The 21672-nt window shown below is 46.6% G+C and overlaps 1 protein-coding gene across 1 annotated transcript; it reads left to right on the top strand.

The window, feature by feature from the left end:
- The first annotated feature begins 249 nt into the window (after positions 1 to 249).
- RSPH1 (radial spoke head component 1) lies at positions 250 to 13347 on the top strand. The gene is made up of 8 exons (XM_058523412.1): positions 250 to 341; positions 461 to 566; positions 5813 to 5903; positions 6396 to 6531; positions 8286 to 8354; positions 10990 to 11149; positions 12077 to 12232; positions 13174 to 13347. Exons 1-8 carry the CDS (start codon positions 264 to 266, stop codon positions 13221 to 13223), a joined length of 846 nt encoding a protein of 281 aa, XP_058379395.1. The 5' UTR covers positions 250 to 263; the 3' UTR covers positions 13224 to 13347.
- Positions 13348 to 21672: the final 8325 nt, after the last annotated feature.

Here is a 21672-nt window from a genome sequence, read left to right as displayed (position 1 = left end):
GTAAAGGGTTATAACAAATTGCAAGCTCAGATGTTGGAGAGAGAGAGTGAGCCTCTGCCAGGGACAGGTACTGGCTACGTGACCTTGGACCAATGTTCCCTGTCACCCAGGCTGGTTACCTACCTCACCTGTAGATGGGGCCGAGGACTGGGAGCATTCAATGGAATACTATTTACACAATGCTTAACATATGGTTAGAGCTTAATAAGTGGGAGCTGTAATTATCCTGATTTCTTTTGCCCAGGAATATGAAGGGAGTCGGAATGAGGCAGGCGAGCGGCACGGCCATGGGAAAGCAAGGCTGCCCAATGGTGACACGTACGAAGGGAACTATGAGCACGGTAAAAGGCATGGCCAGGTCAGAGCCGCTGACTTGAATGGGTGGTTTTCCCTGTTTAGTACTCTGTTAGCAAGTACTTGATTCAGGAATGATATGGGTTATATAATTAATGTGTTTCAGGGGATCTACAAATTTAAAAATGGTGCTCGATACATTGGAGAATATGTTAAAAATAAAAAGCATGGTCAAGGCACGTTTATATATCCAGACGGATCAAGATATGAAGGTAAAATGTTCTCACAAAGCAGATTTACGTGTGGCAGAGGTCTTTTGGGATTGAACTTGTCTGTGGACGTGGAAGTATATGAGAAACCTTAAAGTTCTCCAGATTAGTCAGTCATTCAACGAACACAAACCGTATTCCTACATTCACAGGGTTGGCCCAGAAACCAGAAAGCCTTAAAATTAGTGAATTGATCCACAGTGGGAAATGTGACTGTCCCTGTGACCATCCCGTTCTTTCCTGTGAGCCCATGTGCTAAGGAGCTGATGCGAGGGAGGCAGTTGGAGAGCACAGACCACGGGCTGTTGGCGGGACCCATGACTTTCCACGCTCGGTAGCAATCGTCTCCTTGGAGTTTCCATTTCTGACAACCCGTCTTCTGATGAGCACTGTTTCTTTAGACCTTGTCGTTCCTTCACGGAGGGCTTCTGGTCTGGGAGGCATTCTGCCTCGTTAAGCTGGCATTCCTATCTCTGCCACGATTCCTTACAGGCCAATCTTGTGTCTCAGGAAGATCCTTGTTCCCTTATTTCCAAGAACCTCACTGCTGCCCATGCACCATTGTCACCTGGCGAGACTACACTGTTAGCCTAATCCCAACAAGGCACGAAGGCAGTTCTGAACCTGGAGAGAGGCAAGTTTGTGAGCCTTTGGAAACTGGGCAAAATTCTATGTTCTGGGAAGAAGTTTCCTATTTTCATCAGATTTCCAAAAAGATCTGTGACCCCAACCCTGGGACTGTGGTGAGAATAGGTGAGACCTTGTACAGGGCACTTCCTCCCTCCTTGCCTCAGCTTTCCCATCTGCAGTGTGAGGATTAAATGAATGAATACACGTGAAACACTCAGAGCCATGCCTGACTGATGGTGAGCGCTCAATAAATGTGGGCTGGGCAACCATGTACCTGGTGGTCACATCGCTTCTTAGTGAGGAGGACGCATCCTTCGGGTGCAAGCTGGAACTGCCTGTCTTGTTGCCACATAAAAGCAGAACCAAGGACTGTTGTAGAACAGGGGATCTGCCAGGATCTGAGACCGAGGTGGAGAATGTTAATGCTTTCCTATTAGAGATGGAATTTCTGTTTTGTTTGTTTCATAAATCTTAGAAGGCTTGCTCCAGAAAAAGCACCATCTGCTTTTTAAATCAACCTTAAATAATTTAATTTAGGGCTTAATTGAATTCTTTCCAAATCCTTATGAACCTAATCTCATTGTTGTCATTTTTTTTTTTTTTTTTTTTGTGAGGAGATCAGCCCTGAGCTAACATCCGCCAATCCTCCTCTTTTTTTGCTGAGGAAGACGGCCCTGGGCTAACATCGGTGCCTATCTTCCTCCACTTTATATGGGACGCCGCCACAGCATGGCTTACCAAGCAGTACTTCGGTGCGCGCCCGGGATCCGAACCAGCGAACCCCGGGCCGCCGCAGCGGAGCGCGCGCACCCATCCGCTTGCGCCACCGGGCCGGCCCCATCATTGTTGTCATTTTTTATCTCAGTGTAGATGTTAATACAATTTGAACAACACATGTATATATTTATATAAAAAGATACTCAGAATAAGGGATTGAAAGAGTTTTTAGTACAAAGGTTAGCTAACTTATAAAACTTCTTTAGAAACAGTTGGAAATTTTTGTTTCTCTGTATGGTTTCATGTCTTAAAGGGCGCAGGGGGCAGTCAATACTCAGAGATCTCTTCTCTGACGTCAGAAGCCACAGTATTAATTTTAGCTCAGTAGGTGAACAATCTTCTGATCGTAAAGTCTAAGTTCACACATGGCTGAATTCTTCATAGCTGTGTTTTGGCCGATTGCCAACATGAGGGGCACGGAATGGTTTCCAGCAGAACTGTGTGCTCAGCCTCGGCCTGAAGGCCCCCAGCTGCTGAGCCAGGCCTGATTAGGGAGCCCAGGAACAGGCAGAGGCTTCCTGCTCCGAGAGGAGAGGAGCTGGAAGCCATTCCTGGGTTGGCGGGTGACTTGGCCAGTGGCAGGGAAGCAGGGTGCTTAGGGGAGTGGGCGATGAGGTTGGAGGGGTGAGTGGGTGCCAGATTGAAGAGGCATTTGGACCACCTCTACAGAGCTTGCCGTTGGGGATGGAGGGGCAATGAGGGCTCTGCAGTTGGGAAAGGAGAGGAAGCACCACTATCAATGCTGGTCCTGTTGCCCGCCAAACAGAACTAAGAAAAACGAAGGTGTTTAATTATGAAATTGTGAAGAAACAAAATGATGTGATGACTTGAAGCTGGCTTTTCTGGAGGCTCTCAGAGGGCGGGCGCTGGCAGAAGAAATGAACTCTTGGCTATTGGGCTGCTTGCAGAGAAGGGAGCTTGGTGTTGGAAGAGGCAAACCTGGATTTTTGCTTCAGTCCGGCTGTGTGACCTTGGGCAATGTGCACGATCTCTCTGGTTTTCGGGTGCTGCGTCTGTAAAAATATGTTTCGGTTATTACACATCCCAAATGAAGTGGCAAGTGCAAAAAACCTAGCGAGTATCTGGCACAGAGCGGCTGCTCACAAATGCCAGCTCCCTTCTCTTCTGTATTTCACTGAGCCAGCAGCGTAGGGAGCCAGCATGGCAAACCAGTGACTGACCCACAGTTTAGATGGGGGAGAGCTTCTTGTGAAGGTTTTTTATTTTAAATCGTCTTTAATCCCCAGATCGCCGACCTGGGAGCCACGGGGATGATGGCAGGCGTCGATGCCTATGGAGAGCTTTGTAACAGATACGATGCTCTCCTGGAGGAAAACCCAACCCCAAACCACCAAGCAACCAACCAACTCTAGGGGTTTCTCCTGAAAAGAAACGTAGCTGGAAAACACTTCAGTTGATAAGATCAAGAATGATGAGAAAGTATAAGATTAGGGGTAGAAAGACTTAAAAAGTTAAGTGCAAATTTAAAGCAACAGTAATAAAGTTTCTAAATGGCATTCACTTAAAAAAAGAGAAACCTGACTCATGGCTGTTGAAGACCTGCTCCAGAAGGCGACCTTCTGCTCAGTTACCCTCCTCAGTTCTGCATGGTTTACTGTGGTCGGATGATAATCTGCTGGGGAGAGTCTCTAACAAGTTGTTTGTTAAGTAAACCGGGACTTTTAAAAAAGTTTGCTCAACAGTCCTCACTGGCTTGGAATTCAGTGTCCTTCGCAATTTGATCTTTCACTTTTGAAAATTTTCTGCAAAATACTTAATATATTTTTCTTACCACACTACCCTGGAGACCAGCTCACGTGCTCAAGAGAAGAGGATATAATAGTTTCGTCATGGTCTTTTGTGGGAAGAAACCAAATGATGCAAGTGTTTCAGCCGAGGTCTCTTTGCCCCAGGGCTGTGCTGGAGTCGGCTCATGAGAGCTCACAAAAGCCAATTCTGCACTTCTTTTTCCCAACTCCATACTTAGCTTGAAATTGGCTGTGGTGGGAATATTTACACCACAGAAATTGGCAAATGCTACCAGTTAGGGCTTCTTCTTTGTTGTTGTTGTCTTTTCAACTGGTAATTTACCAGGACACCACTGCCCGTTAAGATCCAGGGAAATCCTCCAATATTTCTGCACACTTCGCATGTTGTCATGGCTACTTTAGGTTCAAGCCCTTGCTTTCACTGAATTATCTCAGTTTGGGGATTCTCCATCTCTCTTGCTCACGTCATCCCTGTCACATATCACATCATGGAACCCAGTCCTCTTAATTGCTATCAATTGCCGCCTCCTTCTCTTCATGCGTTTTCGGTAAACCTGCCCTTTCTGAACTGTATTCCACTCTGAAAGCAGACAGTGTGGCTCTTTTTGTTGCCTTACACTGAGCTCTGCAGATGTGTGCATGTATACTCGTGTCTGCCTCCCACCCCAAACTGAGGGCAAGCTCCTCCAGGATGGCTGTGTTATCTGTACAGCTGCTCATCTGTCTCACAGAGTGCTCAGGACCTTGTAGGATTGATGGAGGAAATTCCCTTTTGTAGGTAAACTTTGGGGTTTGTTCATGTAAACACGTATTTCTTGGATAATTAGCCTATTCTTAGCATGCTGTGTATTCTTGATCTTCATGCTGAAGTGGATCTGGTTTTTGTATAAACCAGAAGCTTATACAAGTTTTGGGGCACTCTTTAAGAAAAGAACATCAAGTTAGTATAAAAGTGAATTTTTATCTGTAACGAGAAATCAAAATGAATAAAAATTTAAAAATACCACAAACATCACAAAATCTGAAGAAATAACATGAATTTTAAAAATTCATGCCTGACACACCTCCAGCATGCCTTTCCCTTTGTTAGCTAATAATGGAACATCTATTTGACAACAATTTTGTAATATTTTCTATAGAGAAAATAGAGAATTCCATCTTTTCTCTTTGATCAACAAGTTGATCAAAATTCATTTTTTTTATTATTCATAGTCTAGAAAAGTATCATTCAGTGTAACTTGTTATTGGCAATGCATGTTCAATTTTAGGATAGTTTGGCGACTTTGGAAACCTCTATTAAGTTTTTTTCATATGGGGGGGTGTAAGATTTGAGGACATTCTGAGTTTCCTGGTGCAGGAATTAATCTTCAAGAATTGATGACATTCACGAGTGAGTTAGCTGTTGTCCTTACATAGAAGTGAGTTATAAATGTGATGGAATCTTTGCCAGTTTCTTTATTTCCTATCATGTCCGAGAGAAATGAGCAGGAACGTGCACGGAGGTGAGTGGGCAGGGACACTCAGGTGAGGGAAGAGTCCACACAGAGGCCTGGGGTTGGCAAAGGTGCGAGTCAGAGTGGACGGAGTGTGCAGGTGGGGCGGCCCTGGCGACTAGGCTGGAAAGGTGCATTGGAGCCAGGTGGCGAGGCAGGAAATGGAGTGAAATGCTGGCAAGTGGCTGAGGATAGACCACCCAGTCTTGACGTTGTTGCTGGATCACTAAACGTTGGAAGGCAAACGGAGTGTGGTGTTGGGACCGTTGGCAATGGGGCAGATAGCCTGGTTTGAATCCTCGCTCTGCCCCCACAACTGTGACACCTGCTGTCAGCACATGCAGGTGACTGTGGCCCACATCCATACACCTGCCGAGACGTGTAGCCAGCAAACCCTCAACTCAGCCTCCCTTAGCCAGCTCCCCACATGGTCAGCCACTCCACGCCGTCTGGCTGGTCAGCCACTCCACGCCATCTGGCTGAGAGGCAGAGGGACAGAGGGAAGTCAGAGGGGAAAGAGACAGCATGAAGGGCGTCACGCCCTTCTTCTCACCGGGTGTGATTTGTGTCGTCCTTTCAGGGGAGTGGGCTGATGACCAGAGGCACGGCTATGGCGTGTACTACTACGTCAACAACGATACCTACACCGGAGAGTGGTTCGCTCATCAAAGGTGTGTGTTCACTCTTCAGTCCTACAGCTGAATTCCTGTAGCGGGAACACGGTGATATCTTATTGAGAAACAGAATCATGACAGAAGCCCATTAACCCACTGCCAGGCAGTTCAAACCCTCCATGGCTTTACGGCGAGCAGCTGGATGATGCCCTACTGGGCAGGTGCAGCCTCGTGGAGAAGAACACGTGGGTCCTTCACCCAGGAGCCCCGGGGTGTGGAGGGCACGGAAGAACCTTCTAGGGGACTGAGCCACAGGTCCCAGGAGTGCTGCCTCTTCCCCACGCGAACCAGCTGATACACAGGAAGGTTGTCCAGCATACGATGCCCGTCCCAGGCTGGGGCACATGGAACAGAAGGCATCCTTTGAATGGGCACAGATATAGAAGGCTGCGTCAGCCTAGGCCACCCTCAATTTAAATGTCTGTCTTATAGTGCTGGAAGGTTCTCACTCTGCGGAACAAAATGCACTGTGCTCCTTGTCTTATGCAGGCATGGGCAAGGCACCTATTTCTACGCGGAGACCGGCAGTAAGTACGTCGGTACCTGGGTGAACGGACAGCAGGAGGGCGCGGCCGAGCTCATCCACCTGAACCACAGGTACCAGGGCAAGTTCTTGAATAAAAATGTAAGTCAATGGGAAGCAACATTTGCCAATGAAATACTCTCCTCCCCCAGCCTATGTAAATGTGTGACCGGAAAAACTAAGTAAAACTCAGGGAAACCCTCCGCCCCTCTGAAGACGGGAAACAAGGCAGTTGTACCTCTCCCAGGCTCTCTGACACCCACAGAGGGCAGAGTGGGGTGGACGCTTGGCCTGTTTCTGCATCTCAGTCAATTCTCACTGTCTTCCAACACTGGTCTGTCACATCATTGTAACACAGGGATGGGCATCTTGACCTCTTGTATGTGCTCCCTCTCATGGGTAAATCAGATATGAAATATTTGTTTGCCTGGAGTGACTGACCATTTCCTGCAGTTGAGCATGTGGGCGTTTGGAGTTTCTTTCCTCTGGAGGTGCGGGGCTGGAGCCATGGGGGGCAAGACCCACAAGCCCTTTCCTCGTGCTGCAGGCCGGCCGCCCTGCTCTGGGTTGTGGTGGGATTGGATGGCTGCCCAGAGTCCCTGGTCTTGGGTCTGAAGGTTTCCAGTGTTCAGTGCCCACAATCAGTCCTTTCTGTTTGGAGGACTCTGTGGCTTTGTCTCCCTTCTTGTCCAAGCCCTAGTGGGATCAGACAAACCCTGGATGATTCAGAACCTACCACACTGGTATTTGTCGTAGCTTTGATCAGGGGCAGCAGAAACTTCCTCTGAAGAAAGAGTTTGCTGAGCAAATTAAAGGCATTAGAAGTTGACATAGAGAACATTTAGCTGATTTAATGAAGTCATCTCAGAGTCTCTTAAAACTCAGTTTTCATTTACATATAATGAGGATAAGGGGCTTTCAAGTGCTGTCGTGGGAATGGAAATGATTAGAGCTTCATTCTGGTCAAAAAATATATATAGATATACTTTTTTCCAGAAATTCTACTTCTGAAAACGTACCCTAAGGAAAGTATCAAGAGTGTACATAAAGAAGTAACTCAGAATATGTTTCCTATGGCAGTCTTTGTCAAAGAAAAGTATCCACACACCAAATATCAACAACAGTAAATGGGTAGAATAGATTATAATGCACAGATGAAATACAATATCAGGTTGACAACTGGTGTTGTGGAAGAATATTTGTAAATAGGGGAAGTTGTGCACGCCATATTTCTAAATAAAAATAGAGAACACGTCAGTCTGTGTAATTATGATCAGATTTTTTTTTTTTTTGGTGAGAGAGATTGGCCATGAGCTAACATCCATTGCCAGTCTTCCTCTATTTTATATATGGGACGCTGCCGCAGCATGGCTTGTTGAGCAGTGCGTAGGTCCGTGCCCGGGATCCAAACCTGCGAACTCCGGGCCTCTGAAGCAGAGCATGTGAACTTAACCACTACACCACTGGGCCAGTCCCATGATCAGATTTTTATTAAAAAAAAAAAAGTCTATGTACTAGAAACAAAGTTACAGAGACTACATCAAAATTTTATTAGTTCTACCTCTAGCTAGTTTTACTGTGGGTGTCAGCTTAGTAAAATTTTTGTGATAAATATATTACTTTTATAAAGAGATAGAATTAGTTGAAGTTTTTAAAAACAAACAAAACAGGCCCTATACTTAGCACTTCCGTTAGCCATTAGTTCATAAAAACGTTCTTTAATCCATATTGGACTTCACCCAATTACACGATTTTGGTTAAGTTTTATGGAAGTAACATTTATAAAGCATTTTATACTTTCTATGGGGTGTTAACACTTAAGAGTGAAGTACCTCTCGATTTCTCTTTGCTTGTAGCCCATTGGCCCTGGAAAGTATGTGTTCGATATTGGATGTGAGCAGCATGGGGAATATCGCTTAACAGAAGTAAGTGGCAGAGTGTATATCATTTCCTACATTCATAGGCGGAAGAGCTGCTCAATGATATTGATCCTATAGATCCAATAAGGCTAGAAGTTATGCCAACTCGTGGGGACTTTCACTTTTTCATTTTCCTTCTTTATTCACATGTGTTGGTCTAGACCAAATTTCCAGAATTAAAGAATACCGTTTCATAGTTATTGCTGAAGTCTAGACCTAGTTTTTGTCTGGGGGAACCAGCCAATCCTGAGTCGGAGAGCTCTAGACAGTGTTAGGTCCCAGAATTGACAACTAAAATCTGTAACCATGGTGTCACCAAATTCGTCCAATAACTCAGTGTTTCAGGTTTGTGACTTGCACCGCTTATAATTTTCTCTTTTTGTTCCTTGCCAATACTTACCATTCATATAATTCTAAGTTAATATTCCCTGGTTAATGTTAAAATTAGCCAGCTAAGATTGTTATTATTAGGCATGCAAATATATGTGTGTGTGTGTGTGTGTGTGTGTGTATGTTGGGGGGAGGGATGTCTGCCTTTGTATTCCTGTCATTATTGTGTGACTAAGTCCTGTAGATAATTGGCAATTTAGTAAAATACCTTGAGCACACCCCCCTCCCCAGGCACCCCCTCCCCTTACCCAATCAGGGCATCTCCCCCCAGGAAACTCCCAGGGAGCTCCCCCCCAGGCACCCTCCAGGACCCCCCCCCGCACTGTCTTGTCTCTGTGTCTCTTCACATTGTCTCCCTCTGTTCATGTCTCTGTGTCTAAATATCCCCTTTTACAAGGACACGAGTCGTGTTGGATCATGATCCACTCTAATGACCTCATTTTAACTTGATCACCTCTAGTAAAGAGCCTATCTCCAAGTAAAGTCACACTTTGAGGTGTATTGGAGTTTAGGACTCCAACATATCTTTTTTGGGGGACACCGTTCAACCCATAGCATTGGGAAAACAGACTCCCAGACTCTAAGGTGTGTAGGCAAGCTTTCCGGGGGAGTGTGTTGGCATCAGGAGCTGTAAGGGAGTGAAGGAAACCGGATTTGGCAGGAGCGGAAGTTGAGCTGTGATGGGACCCCATGGGAGCTCTGCATGGATGGCCTTTCAAAGTTTCCTGAATGGAGGCAAAGACCTTTGACCCCCAAGTGGACCAGTCATTGGGTACAGGCTGCCCATGGATGGGACGTGACACCTGGGCTATGCCACTTCCTTTGGTGGAGGACAGTTCCTTGGGAGGGACTTCATTATGAGCAATCAGCTGCCAACACTCCCAGCGGCTGGAGGAATGAGCACCTGATCCTGGAGGAAGATCTGCTGATGCGTCATGGTGTGCAGGAGACAACAGATACTGCTGGGGGTAGTTCTCAAAGGGTAGTCCCTGGGCCTGCATCATCAGCATCACTAGGAATCTGTTAGAAATGCAGATTATTGAGGCCAGCCCGGTAGTGTAGCAGTTAAGTTCGTGTGTTCCGCTTCGGTGGCCCAGGGTTTGCCAGTTCGGATCCTGGGTGCGGACCTACTCACCGCTCATCAAGCCATGCTGAGGTGGCGTCCCACATAGAAGAGCTACAACTCTACAACTATGATACACTACTATATACTGGGCTTTTGGGGAGAAAAAAGAAAAAATAGGAAGATTGGCAACAGATGTTAGCGCAGGGCCAGTCTTCCTCAAAAGAAAAAAAAAGCAATGCAGATTATTGGGATCCACCCCAGACCTGCTGAATCAGAAACTCTGGGAGTGGGGCCAGCGATCTGTATTTTAACAAGCCTTCCAGGTGATTCTGCTGCAGTTCAAGTTTGAGCACCACAGTCCTGGAGTGTTGGCATCACCCTTCATGTGAGACAAAACTCAGAAACTTCGAAACCAAGCAGAGTAATTTATTTCTGAGTGACTCAATGGAAGTAATAGGCAAGTGTCTGTCACTCTTTGTCTTAGGTATTATCACCTATGTGACAGTGAAGTTTTCCATATTTACAGAGTTGGTGTTCAGATCTTTGGAATTTTGTGCTGGTTACAAAACTGAAGTAGTTACAATACGCTTGGCAAGATTGACATATGTTGGCTGTGAACCATTGTTGGAATTATCCGTTATTATAAAATATCCCACATTTAGAAATGATACACTCTCACTCAGCTTTCACTGAATTTTATTTTTCCATCCACAATCCTTGAGATTAGAGCTTTAGTGTTTGTGCCTTTCAGTATCATTCTACCGTCATCTGAGGATATTTCTAGGCCTTTTCGTGCAGTGATGTTAGTTTTTATTGTATATAAAGAATCTTAGAGCTGGAAAATGTGGCTGAGCAGTTGAAAAGGGCATTTAGTCCTTAACTGCTCCAGACTGCTGGGAAGTGTTACCTCTGAAAGCCTTTCTTATTGAAGCCTCTCGTGGCATCAGTAGAAAGAGTGCAGGCCCAGTGCTGCACTGGGCTTTCATTGCTCATCCTAGTTCTTTCGAGATCCATTTTCAACCCTTAGATTATACTATGAATAGTTGGCAATTGGTCTGATCACTCAATCATGTTATAAAAATGCTCAAACGCAATTTAAAACCTGTCCCTTCTCCCCTCACTTGAAATATCCCACACCAAGTTTATATACATGTTGGTAAATTTACATTTTTAAACTTAAAATAGGAAAGAGGAGAAGAGGAAGAGGAAGAGGAGAGCGTGGTATCTGTCGTTCCAAAATGGAAAGCTACCAAAATCACAGAATTGGCCCTGTGGACACCGACCCTGCCTGGGGAGCAGCCCCCTGCGGGTGGACCTGGCCAGGAAGAGGCCCCAGGAGCCGAGGGTATGGGCGCCTCCAGGGTGCCAGAGCTGTGCACATCCTCTTCGCAGGCCGGTTGTAGGTTGGGCTCTCTGGGAAGCAGACTCTGGGTCCGTTTTGTGTGCAGGATGTTCTTAGGGAGAGCCTTTGGGATCAGATCCTCCCAGGGAGTGGAGAGGAGGGGAGAGCAATCGGACTGATTGGATAGAGGGAGGAGTGAAGCCATGACGCTCAGCAACCTTGGGTGATTCCACGGGAAGCCCATTGTGTCCTGTGGGATCTTTACCCCCTCACCTTGGTCAGTGACTGGCGGTGGGCGTGACCTGGGCAGGGCGGTTGACAGCACCTGGAGTGACAAGTCCTTCCTGAAGAGGCTCTGGGCAGCACTTCTCCATAGCCATCACAGTAGTCTTTTCGGAGAAGTAGGCAAGGTGCCATGGAATGGTGGTTACTCTGGATAGGAGTTCTTCTGTTGCAAGTGATTGAAAGCCAACTCAAATTGGCCTAAGTAAGATAATACAAATACTAATTTATTGATTCTTACAACTGGAGAGTCGGGAGGTGGAGACAGCCTCAGGCATGGCTGGATCAGGCTTCTGCTCTCTGGTCTCAGCTCTCCAGGGCATTGGCTCTGCTGTCTTCCCTTTGGAGACTGATGCTCATCGACTTTATCAGGTTGTCACCCAATCAGCTCAAGAACCCTGGGGAACAGAGAGCTTCTCTTTCTCAAGATGGTCATCAAAACCTTTGGGAACTAGAGTTTTCAGACCAATGGTGCCCATCCCTGAACCAGCCACGGTGAGGGGGGACGGGATGCTCCGTGGGCCAGGCCTGCGTGACTTCAAGTGGGGAGGGGTGGTCCCCTGAGGGAGAAGCTGCACCTGCTCTCAGCAGGAGAGAGAGTGGCCGCCCCCTACACACTTGGTACCAGTTTTCTTTGCTTCATCTCAGGTAGGGGAGAGCCTGTGGAGGAGGCCCAGGCACTGACGGACATTTCAGAGGGGGAGACTGATTGGATGAGGCCTGGAGAGGAAGACGGAGATGCCGCCAGGGAGGAGGGCCGTGAGGATGGCCGAGAGGAGTTCCGAGATGACAACTTAGACCTGGGTGAGCATGCTCTGGCAGAATGAGGAGAGCAGGAGGGAAGTGGGAGCGCACACACACTGGGACAAGCTGGAGGGTTCTCAGCCCTTCAGCCAAGGCCACCCCTGGGCCAGGCCTGAGGGACTGGGAGGAGGTCTCCAAGGACCCACTATGAACTCACGCCGGACCCATAAGAATGCTGCTCCCTCTTAGGTCCTCCTGCAAACCTCTTGGCTGCAGCAGGGACAGCTGGGTGCTGTGTGTGTTCTCTTCCTCTCCATCACTTGCTGATCTCCATTTTTACCAAGAGAGCAGGCTTCAGGCTGCAGAGTCCCATTAGAAATTCATAACATGGCTTTATTTTATTACATGATTTTTACCATGGCTGAGTCACAGGACTATGATTAGAGGCTAGGGTTTTGGGAACCAGCTCTTTTTAAGTGGGTTTGAATGTACCATTAATCTAGAAGCTTCCGCCTCTGCAGATCCTGGAACAGGGATTTGACCTAATTTCTTCTCTAATTAGCCAGTAGTGAGAGTTATAGATCCTACTTAACAGTAAAGAATAATTCCAAATTTCATGAAACATTTAAAATAGCACATTATAAGAATGTAGCAAATTCCTGCTTTTCTTTTTATTAACACAAGGGCTAAACAGTGAAGTATTTCATTCATAAAGCTCGTTGTACTTGGACAGTGTATGGGGGCAAAAGATAATTATTGAACCTGCTCTCACTTACATGAATATTCTTGTCTTACTTTGCAAATATCTTTTGCTTAGTTTATTATTAGTACCAAAAGAAAAACTATAAAAGTATGTGGAAGATAAAATTTAACATTCCATTTTTTGCCTAACTGCTTAATATTTATAATATCATTTATTGCAAAAGATCTGTTAGCAAATAAAGAATTTTAAAATAGAAAAAAGTTAATATGAAATATACTCGTTTCTCTCTTCTTCCCAGGAAATATGGATTTTGAAGAAGAAGAGATTAGACAAGATCAACCAGAGTAAGATGAAGCCCAAAGCATAGGACTGTATCATAAAAATGCTCTGTTACTCGGGCATTAATTAATACTAATCAATTATTAATCTTTTTTACTTAGTTGTTTGTTAAAATGGTTTACAATTGCAAATAAATTTCTCCATTATCTTTTGTTTATGAAATAGCCTCTGTTGCCAGTTCCTTAAACTGAAAGTTACCAGGTTGTTTTGACATGGATTTTTAGGCGTGTTTTTTTTTTTAGCGGCGTTCTCCTATTCGAGGAGAAAACAAGATAAAGAAAAATGTCACACAGCTGTAACTCTGCAAAAGACGGTCAATGCAAGTGGACTTCTGGCTGAGCTAATAGAGGAATTATACACTAAAGCTCCTCTCAGATTTCCCTCAAGAGAGCTAGAAAAGCACCTAGAAAATAAGAATTCCTGTGTGAATTCCCATAAAACAGCACAAGCTTGGGGAAGAAACCATCAGCTGCCATTGGAGGGGGCACTCGTGCTCATTCCATGCCTTCAGCATCTCAGTGTGGATTTTGGCTCCCTGACGGAGGCCCCCACAGATAGCCAAGGGGCAAGGCTGCCCACAGGCATGCCTTTGGCCTATTGTGTACACTCTTCAGGTCTCCTAGAGGGAGGGCAAACACCGAGGTCACATTCACATTTCTTGAGTATTGGCCCATCCTGGCCCCTCCTTTCTCTCTCCAGACCACTGCAGGCCCTGCTCTTGTAAAGTCATGAACTCCCAGAGGGGGCCCTACTTCCCATCTTGCCAGTTCCACTCCATCCATCCTCCTCTGTCCCCAGAGTCACTCAGAGAGCAAGAGACTTCAATTTGCCCCAAAATGTCCTTCACAGTTGGTCTGCCCAACCTTGATCCCCCAACCACCGCCACACACCCATCTTTCACCTAGCCACCTGTGTTAGGAAAAAGTCAGTCTACCTCCTGTGTTTCTCCTTTACCTTCACACTACTGCCACACTCACAACACTTCTGACACAGATATGTGGGCTTTTTTTCTCCCACACCAAGCAATTCTGTGACACCAGCACGCGTCCTACAATTTATCTCAATTCTGACACTGTCTACTTGGAGTTGGTGTCAGATCTCACAGGATAAGGGCTCAGTCCCACAAAAATGCTCCCACCACATGCAGATGCAATTGCAAGTAGTGGGTCCCCAGGTGCCCCACAACTTCTGTCAACTTGGCTACAAATGGGAGGTTCCCATGAACTCCTCCCCCTTGGATGCAATTATTTGCTGGGACAGCTCACAGAACTCAGGAAACACTGACTCACGTTGACCAGTTTATTAAGGGATATGATAAAGTGTACAGATAAGCAGCTAGGTGAAGAGACACATAGGGCGAGGTCTGGGAGGGTCCCGAGCACAGAAGCTTCTGTCCCAGTGGAGCTGGAGGGCGTCACCCTCCCAATACCTGGATGTGTTCACAGCCTGGAAGCTCTCTGAACTCCGTACTACTGGGATTTTATGGAGGCTTCCTCACGTAGGCATGATCAATCATTAACTCCATTTCCAACCCCTCTGCCCTCTCTGGAGAAGTTGTGGGGCGGGGCTGAAATTTCCAAGCTTCTAATCATAGCTTGTGTTTTCTGGTGACCAGCCCCCATCAAGAGCCATTCAGGAGCCCACCCAGAGTCGCCTCATTAGAACAAAAGACACTCCTGTCACCCAGGAATTTCCAAGGCATTTAGGAGCCCTGTGTCAGGGATCAGGTCAAAGACCAAATATTAGAACAAGAGATGCTCCTGTGCTCGTAACACTTAGGAAATTACCAGGGTTTTAGGAGCCCTGTGCCAGGAACCAGGGGCACAGACCAATATATAAATTTTCTATGATTTCACATCACCCCTACAATTTCACCTCTTCACAAAGGCCTTCCCTGACACAGGCTGTCTTTGGTTTTTCTTTATGCCATTTGCCATAACTTGCAATCCATTCATTCAACGACCATTTCCGACAGGCGACTACGTGCCAGTGTGCTTGGGGCCGGGGTTAGAGCAGGGACACTCTTCAGGTATTGATGACTCGACCCCCGTTATGAAGTCAGTAGTGAAGCGAAAGTGGTCAGACTTCCTTGAACATGTTGCCAGTGAACTGACCGCTTAAAGAACGCATCCTCGCTCAACACCCATTCCTGTTCAGCACTAACATCTTTCTGCCCCTGACCATCACGCCCACACTTTTGGCAATCTGATTGTCAAAATTTCTGATTGTCAAATTTTCTGCATTATGGTACAAGCAAAATACCAGCGAATGGTAAGGGGAAACTCTGAATCTTGAAAAAAGGTGTAGGAGTTCATGGAATTGATTAAAGGTATGTGGGAGGATGGTTCAGATCATACACAAAGCTACCGACAAAGAGGTTCTGGAGGAGTTAGACAAAAGAACAATAGCGTATGAGCAAGTCAACGAAGGAGACAAAACAAATCTTTCGAAACACGGTACTTTAATTCAAAGGATTATGAAGAGCTCTTGGGAAAATTAAAGGCCGTAAGTATTTTTGTAAAAATGACCCTCTTGATGCAGGTACTGTGTAAGTCAAACGTGAAGTCAAAGATGTTGTATTATGCTCTCATAAAACTCTGTCAGGAAAATTATAAGCCCTCCACTGCTACCATTAACATTGATTTACTACTTACTTATTCCAAGAATTGGAGCAGAGTTGCAATTTTGCATAATTTACCTTTTGGTAAATACAAGGTAAAACTAACCCATGTTCATAATTTTTAGTTTATCAAGACAGAGTCTAAACCAAACCCTATTTTTCACTATTTCCTTTGAGTTTTGGTTTCTGTTGTAACTGGATTCTCTTTTGGGTGCCTTTTCTTTGTACCAGTCATCTCTGGTGAGGAGAACTTCCTGATGTATTTATTTTTACAATTGCGTCTGTAATGACCATCACCCCACTGAAACGGAAGGCCCATGAAGGCGTTGCCCTCTCAGATGAGGATCCCAGCAGGAAACAGATGGCACTCTCATAAGCGGGTCATTCAAAATAAAGGAACTGTCCAGAAAGGTGTGTCCTGGGTGTAGGGAACTTGGCTTAGGTCTGGGAACTGGGAAGCAGCCGCCAGTCGGGTTCCTTCTTAGCAGACCTAGGATCTTCACACCTACGTATGTCAAGCAGCACTTGAGTAGGCATCTCCTTCATGCCCAGGGACCCCGTGAGCAAGGAGCCAGCAACACAGATGTGGAGGGGTCCAGACCCTGCTGCTGTGCATTCTGTGTTCCTCGCTGAGGCATCAGGCCTGCCCTTCCCTGCTGGCTGAGGGCTGCTCCCACTCCACTCTGGGATCCCCTTATTCCTACTGAGATCGGGAATTCAGCGCCAGTGCTGTGCTCCCCAGCGTTACCTCCAGCCTGCAGAGGACAACCCTGAGCGCTCTTTAAGGACTCACCAATGCAATTCTTCTGGTCCTCTGGATCCCCTCAGGGGAGAGGGCTATGATTAGGGAGTGGCTGAGTCAAATGCAAACAACTGATCCGTTTCTACTGTTCTATTTCTCTGAGCCTTTGACCTCGGTCGGTCCTATACAGCAGGCCAGGGATTTCGTGCAGTTTTGACCTCATTAATTCCAAACCATCCTTGTTCAGGATTCAATTAGTCGACCTGGAAGATTATTAACCACACTGTCAGGGCTTAAGCCAACATGTAAATCCCGGGCGAGGGCACTTGTGTCAAAGATTTCAGCCTAATCTCGACTGATTCCACCCCGTGTGGTCCAGGACTCTTAGATTCCGCTCCCTTGCTTGCTCCCAGGCCTCTGCTGACGTCGGCTGGAGCCGACCTGTGATTCTCTCCCTGTGTGTGCCATCCCCTCCCACGGCGATCTGGTGCCTTATCTCCTGGGCTCCGCTGCTCTCAACTGGTTTCTGGGGCTGGAGCACTGAGAGGTGGTGGGTGGGTCTTCCAGAGAACCGGCAGCAGATGATGAGGCAACTTCCCTGGGAGCAGGTGTTGAAAGTCTTTTATAACAGAGAAAGCTTGGTTTCCTTGGAGGAGGGTGGGGGGGAGAAGGGAGGAGAGAGGAAGAGAGAAGGGGAGGGGAAGGAAGATGCTGCCTCATAGAGCGTGGGAGCTCCGGGGAATTTGCAACTCCAAATTTTCAGCCTCTCCCCATTTCTGCCCACATGTCTCCACTGTATACATCCACTTTCTACTCCTTCCCCGTTGGCACCCTCTCCTTGAAGAGCTTTGATGGGGTTGAGCATTTAATTGGCACTTCAGCTCTGCCCTCCTTACAATCAGAGCCCATTCTTGGTCCTCAGTTGATCTGCCCCGGGACAGCAGAGATGAGCCACTCCTTCAAGCTGCCCTGGAAGCTGCAGACCCCCCACACTTGTTCTTATTTGTATGTTCACAGGTTTTCATCTCTCTTTTCCCCAGTGTCTGCTCTCTGGGGCCGCAAGAAGCAGCCAGGAGGCTGTGCAGTCTATATAATCACTAGTTGCCACAGTAACTAAGAGCCATGGCTGGCCTCATCTGTTGCTGTCACCAATAATAATTTGAGTAATAGTGACACTGCTGCATGCCGTGGGGGACCTACGCCCCGTTTCCAACCAGCCCAGAGGTGACCCACACACTCGGTGCGTATGTGGGTAATCTGGAATCTGACCGTGGGAGCAGCTGTTTCCGAGCCACTCTGTACCAATTACTTCATTAGCCAAGGTTGCAGCAGGAAAGAGGACACACGGATAAGGATAGTCTGAAAGGAGCTATTTACGACAGCAAGGGAAACCTCAAAAGAGAGGGAGCTGTGGAAACAAATTCCCTGCCTCACTCTCCTCCTTCAGGCCAGTCTCCCTGGGATCCCCATTGACCAGAGAGTGAAGGAGCCTGGGTGATGTGGTCCATCAGTTTGGGGACAGAGGGGCAGTCAGAAGACATCCAGATCAACCACTGCATACCAGCCCTCAGCACAGAGCCTGGCACAGCGTAGACACTCAACAGTGAACGTTAAAAGAACACTTCTGGAAGTGAAGCCTGGGCAAGAGTTGCCAGTTTTGTGAGCCCCACCATGTACATGCTACACTCAGGCCAACCCCAACGCTGCCCAGTGCACTCATTCTCAGGGCACCTCTCTGTTACTGCAGCCCTGTCCCTGAATGGACATCGTCTTGTGGTCTTCTGGCCATCAGGAGGAAGATAAAAACATGACCATTAGTTGAAATACCTTCTGTGCCTCTAGCTTTCTGACAGTTCAGGGTCTAATTTTGCTGAGAGTTAAAAAAAAAAAAAAAGAATAAGGTGGTTTGCTCAGAATCCCACCCAGGCAGTCCCACTTTCCATTGCACTGCTGCGGGGGTCACATCCGGGAGCAGAAGGCTCTGTATCCTTCCCCTCTGTGGGTGAGCCGTCCCCGTGGGGCATGCTGCCAAGACCTTGACCACATGTCAGTCACGGTCATGTGAAAGCAGAGTGGCTACCCATGGGCAGAGAGGCACAACAAATACCGGTTTCACAACCCCAGAGAGCCTGGGGGGAAATTATGTGGTTTTCTTCCACAGCGGAATTTTGGCAGCAAGAATGTAATGCCCAGAGCTCTTAGTGAGCGCCTCGGCGAAGGCCTGAAACACTCAGGAAGCCCATCAAGGACGGGTCCCAGAGGCTGCTGGGGGAGAGGGCCGCTGCTCTACAGAGCCTCAGACCACAAACGGTATGTGAATTTCTGTGTGGTGAAGAACCTGCTATTTCTTCAACAAAATTGTAAGAAGAAAAAAATATATACATACACATGTACTTGCACGAATGCGTACATATATGTATGTAGACATCTAGTTATGAAGTTGTGGAACCATCTTCCTCTCCTTTAGGGGGTCTTGCCTTTGAGCAAACCCAATATGAACATCTGACATCCGCTTCAAAGGGCCATTCTTTGTAACGGATTTGCAATGGGATTCCTTGACAAAGCCAAGCTCCCTTACAGCAGTGGCTCTCAAACTTGAGCAGGCACTGGTATCACCTGGTGGGCTTGTTAAAATGCAGATTACTGGGCCCTGCCCCAGAGTTTCTGAGTCAGTGAGTCTGGGGAGAACACAGAGTGTGCGTTTGTGACAAGTTCCCGGGGGCTGCAGGTGCTGCTGCTCTAGGGACCCCATTTGGAGAACCGCTGGCTGAGAATACTTATAACATGATTCAGAGGCACGGCGGTCAGGACCCCCAAGCTGACGCGACCAGGTGCCGGGATTCAGGCATCGGCTTCGCAGCCAGCTAGCTTTGTGATCTCTGCATGTTACATAATTTCTTCATTGTAGATCTCAGAGTTGCCTTGAGGATTGCATGAGATAATGTAGGGATGCTCTTATCATAACACCTCCAGGCAGTAAACCTTTACACGGTAGTTACAGCTGCTGTATGATTAAGTCCAGTCCAATTCATTTCATACACCAGCAATCCAGAACGCATCCGCTGAATGATATAGATTTATTTAAAAATGGTTTTCTAAAATTTAGATTTTTAAGAGTATGTAAAACGGATTACACCAAATTACTGGATTTTATTGCCTTTTGCAAATGCAATATAAATGTTTTCCATAAGTGCCACAAGGTTATGGGCTTGGGCAGGAGTGCGAGTGGGTGGCTGGAAGCAGCGCAGAATAGCTAACTCGTGTCCCCTCCCTGCAATGTTCCGGTGAGGTGTACACCTGTGGAAATAACCCTAAAGCGCAGAGTGAAGGAGGTGTGTGGAAGTGGGGTTGGAGAGGAAAGGGTGGGGGGATGGAGGATGTTCCCTGCTTCCATGGTTCCTGTGAACCCGCTCTGGCTTGCACAACCCAGCGATGTTCTTTGCCATCCAGTGGTCTGCAAATACCGTCTCCAACGAGGTCTGAATCCCAGCCGTGGGGAGGAAGCCCTCCTTCCAAGATTATCTTTTCTTGGGTATTCTCCCTCAGCCTTCTAGAGTTCTCTTTACATCTTTATGGTTACCCGCCTGCTATAGTTTATAATTCTTTATTATTAACTTTCCTGTTCAAACTACCGGGTGGTTTGCGTCTCTTGATTAGACTGTAACTGATACCTTCTCGGTTCTTCTCAGGCGCTGTTGAATGCCTATGCATTCACTGAGGTCTCTGAACTCCAGCTCGTGGGGACTTGAATGCTTCCTGGGGTGTGTACAGCTCTGGGGAGTGTTCTGCTCACAGCTCTGTGGTCATTCTTCGCCTGCTCTGGGGGAGTTTCATGCTGCTCATGCTCCGGTTGGTATTCAGCCAGAGACGCAGGGGACCTCCATGCAGGCTTCTAGACCTCTGTCTCTCTGTGACTCCTTCCTCTTGGGGACCCTGTCCTGCAGTTTCCAGCTGCCTCACTCTCCCCAAACTTCAATTTTTGTCTCCTCGACTCCCAAGACCTCCTGACTCTTTGTGCTTCCTCTCCCTGCGCTGTGGTTGGAAGTTACTTCTAGGTAGAAAGCTGTAATAATCTCACGGCTTATTTCATTTTTTCCCTTCTTTCAACGTCACGGTCTTTGCTGCCCATTGTCTAATGTCTGAAAAAACCTCGTTTCATATATTTTTGTCCAGTTTCCTAGTTGTTTATAGTGGGAAGGCAAGTCCCATAGCAATTGCTTCTAAGACCCAATTTCACTTTTGACACTAGATCTATATTTTTTTCTCTGAAACTAAGTCTCTCCCCACCTGGACTTCTTCCCTTACAAGGTGTGTGACTCAGGAGACCACATCTTTTCACCTGCCCCACTCGCATGCTGAGATAAGGTCAAGTGTTCTTCTTATCTTAGGAAGTGTTAAATGCATAAGATGAGAGAATAGAAAATGATTTGAGAAAATAATAAAGCATTCTGTAAAAGCTACTATTATTTAGCATCTGACTCCTTTCAGGAACCATTTTTTGAATTGCTTTTCTCTTCTAAAATACCCTGAATTTCCAATTACAACAAAATTACTATTCTTCCTTTTATATTTATTCTTTGACATTCAAGTGCATAAAAAAATAGATTTTAATCGATTTTTTCAAGTTCCGGGTCCTGTTGCCTTCTCCCTTCACAAGAAGTAATACTCCATGGAGATGTCTAGTAAACACTTCACATCTGCACTCACAAGGGCCGAGGTGGAGGAGAGAATCTAGAAAAAACTTGGATTTTCCTGGTAATCCCAGCTAGGACATAAAGAATAACAGAGCTGCCAACCCAAACTGAGATTACTGTGTTCTAGGCACTGTGCTAAATACTTTACATAAACAATGTTGGCTAATCTTCACCTTACAAAAGTCCTATGAAGAAGGTACTAATATATGTCCACTTTATAGATGAGAAAATAGAGGTTTAGAGAATTAAAAAAACTTACATTTGGTCACAAAGTAGCTGAGTGTCAGAGTCTGGGCTTAACTCAGAGTTTTCTGACTTTAAAACACGTGCTCTTTTTAGCAACGCTACACCACGATGACCACAATGACCAGATCTGGCCACTTCACATGCTCTGAGGTCACC

The sequence above is a fragment of the Diceros bicornis genome, chromosome 27, assembly GCF_020826845.1.
Source record: "Diceros bicornis minor isolate mBicDic1 chromosome 27, mDicBic1.mat.cur, whole genome shotgun sequence".
In the NCBI taxonomy this organism is placed as follows: Eukaryota; Metazoa; Chordata; class Mammalia; order Perissodactyla; family Rhinocerotidae; genus Diceros; species Diceros bicornis.
Note: the sequence above shows the minus strand (reverse complement) of the source record. Positions and strands in the feature narration are given on the sequence as shown.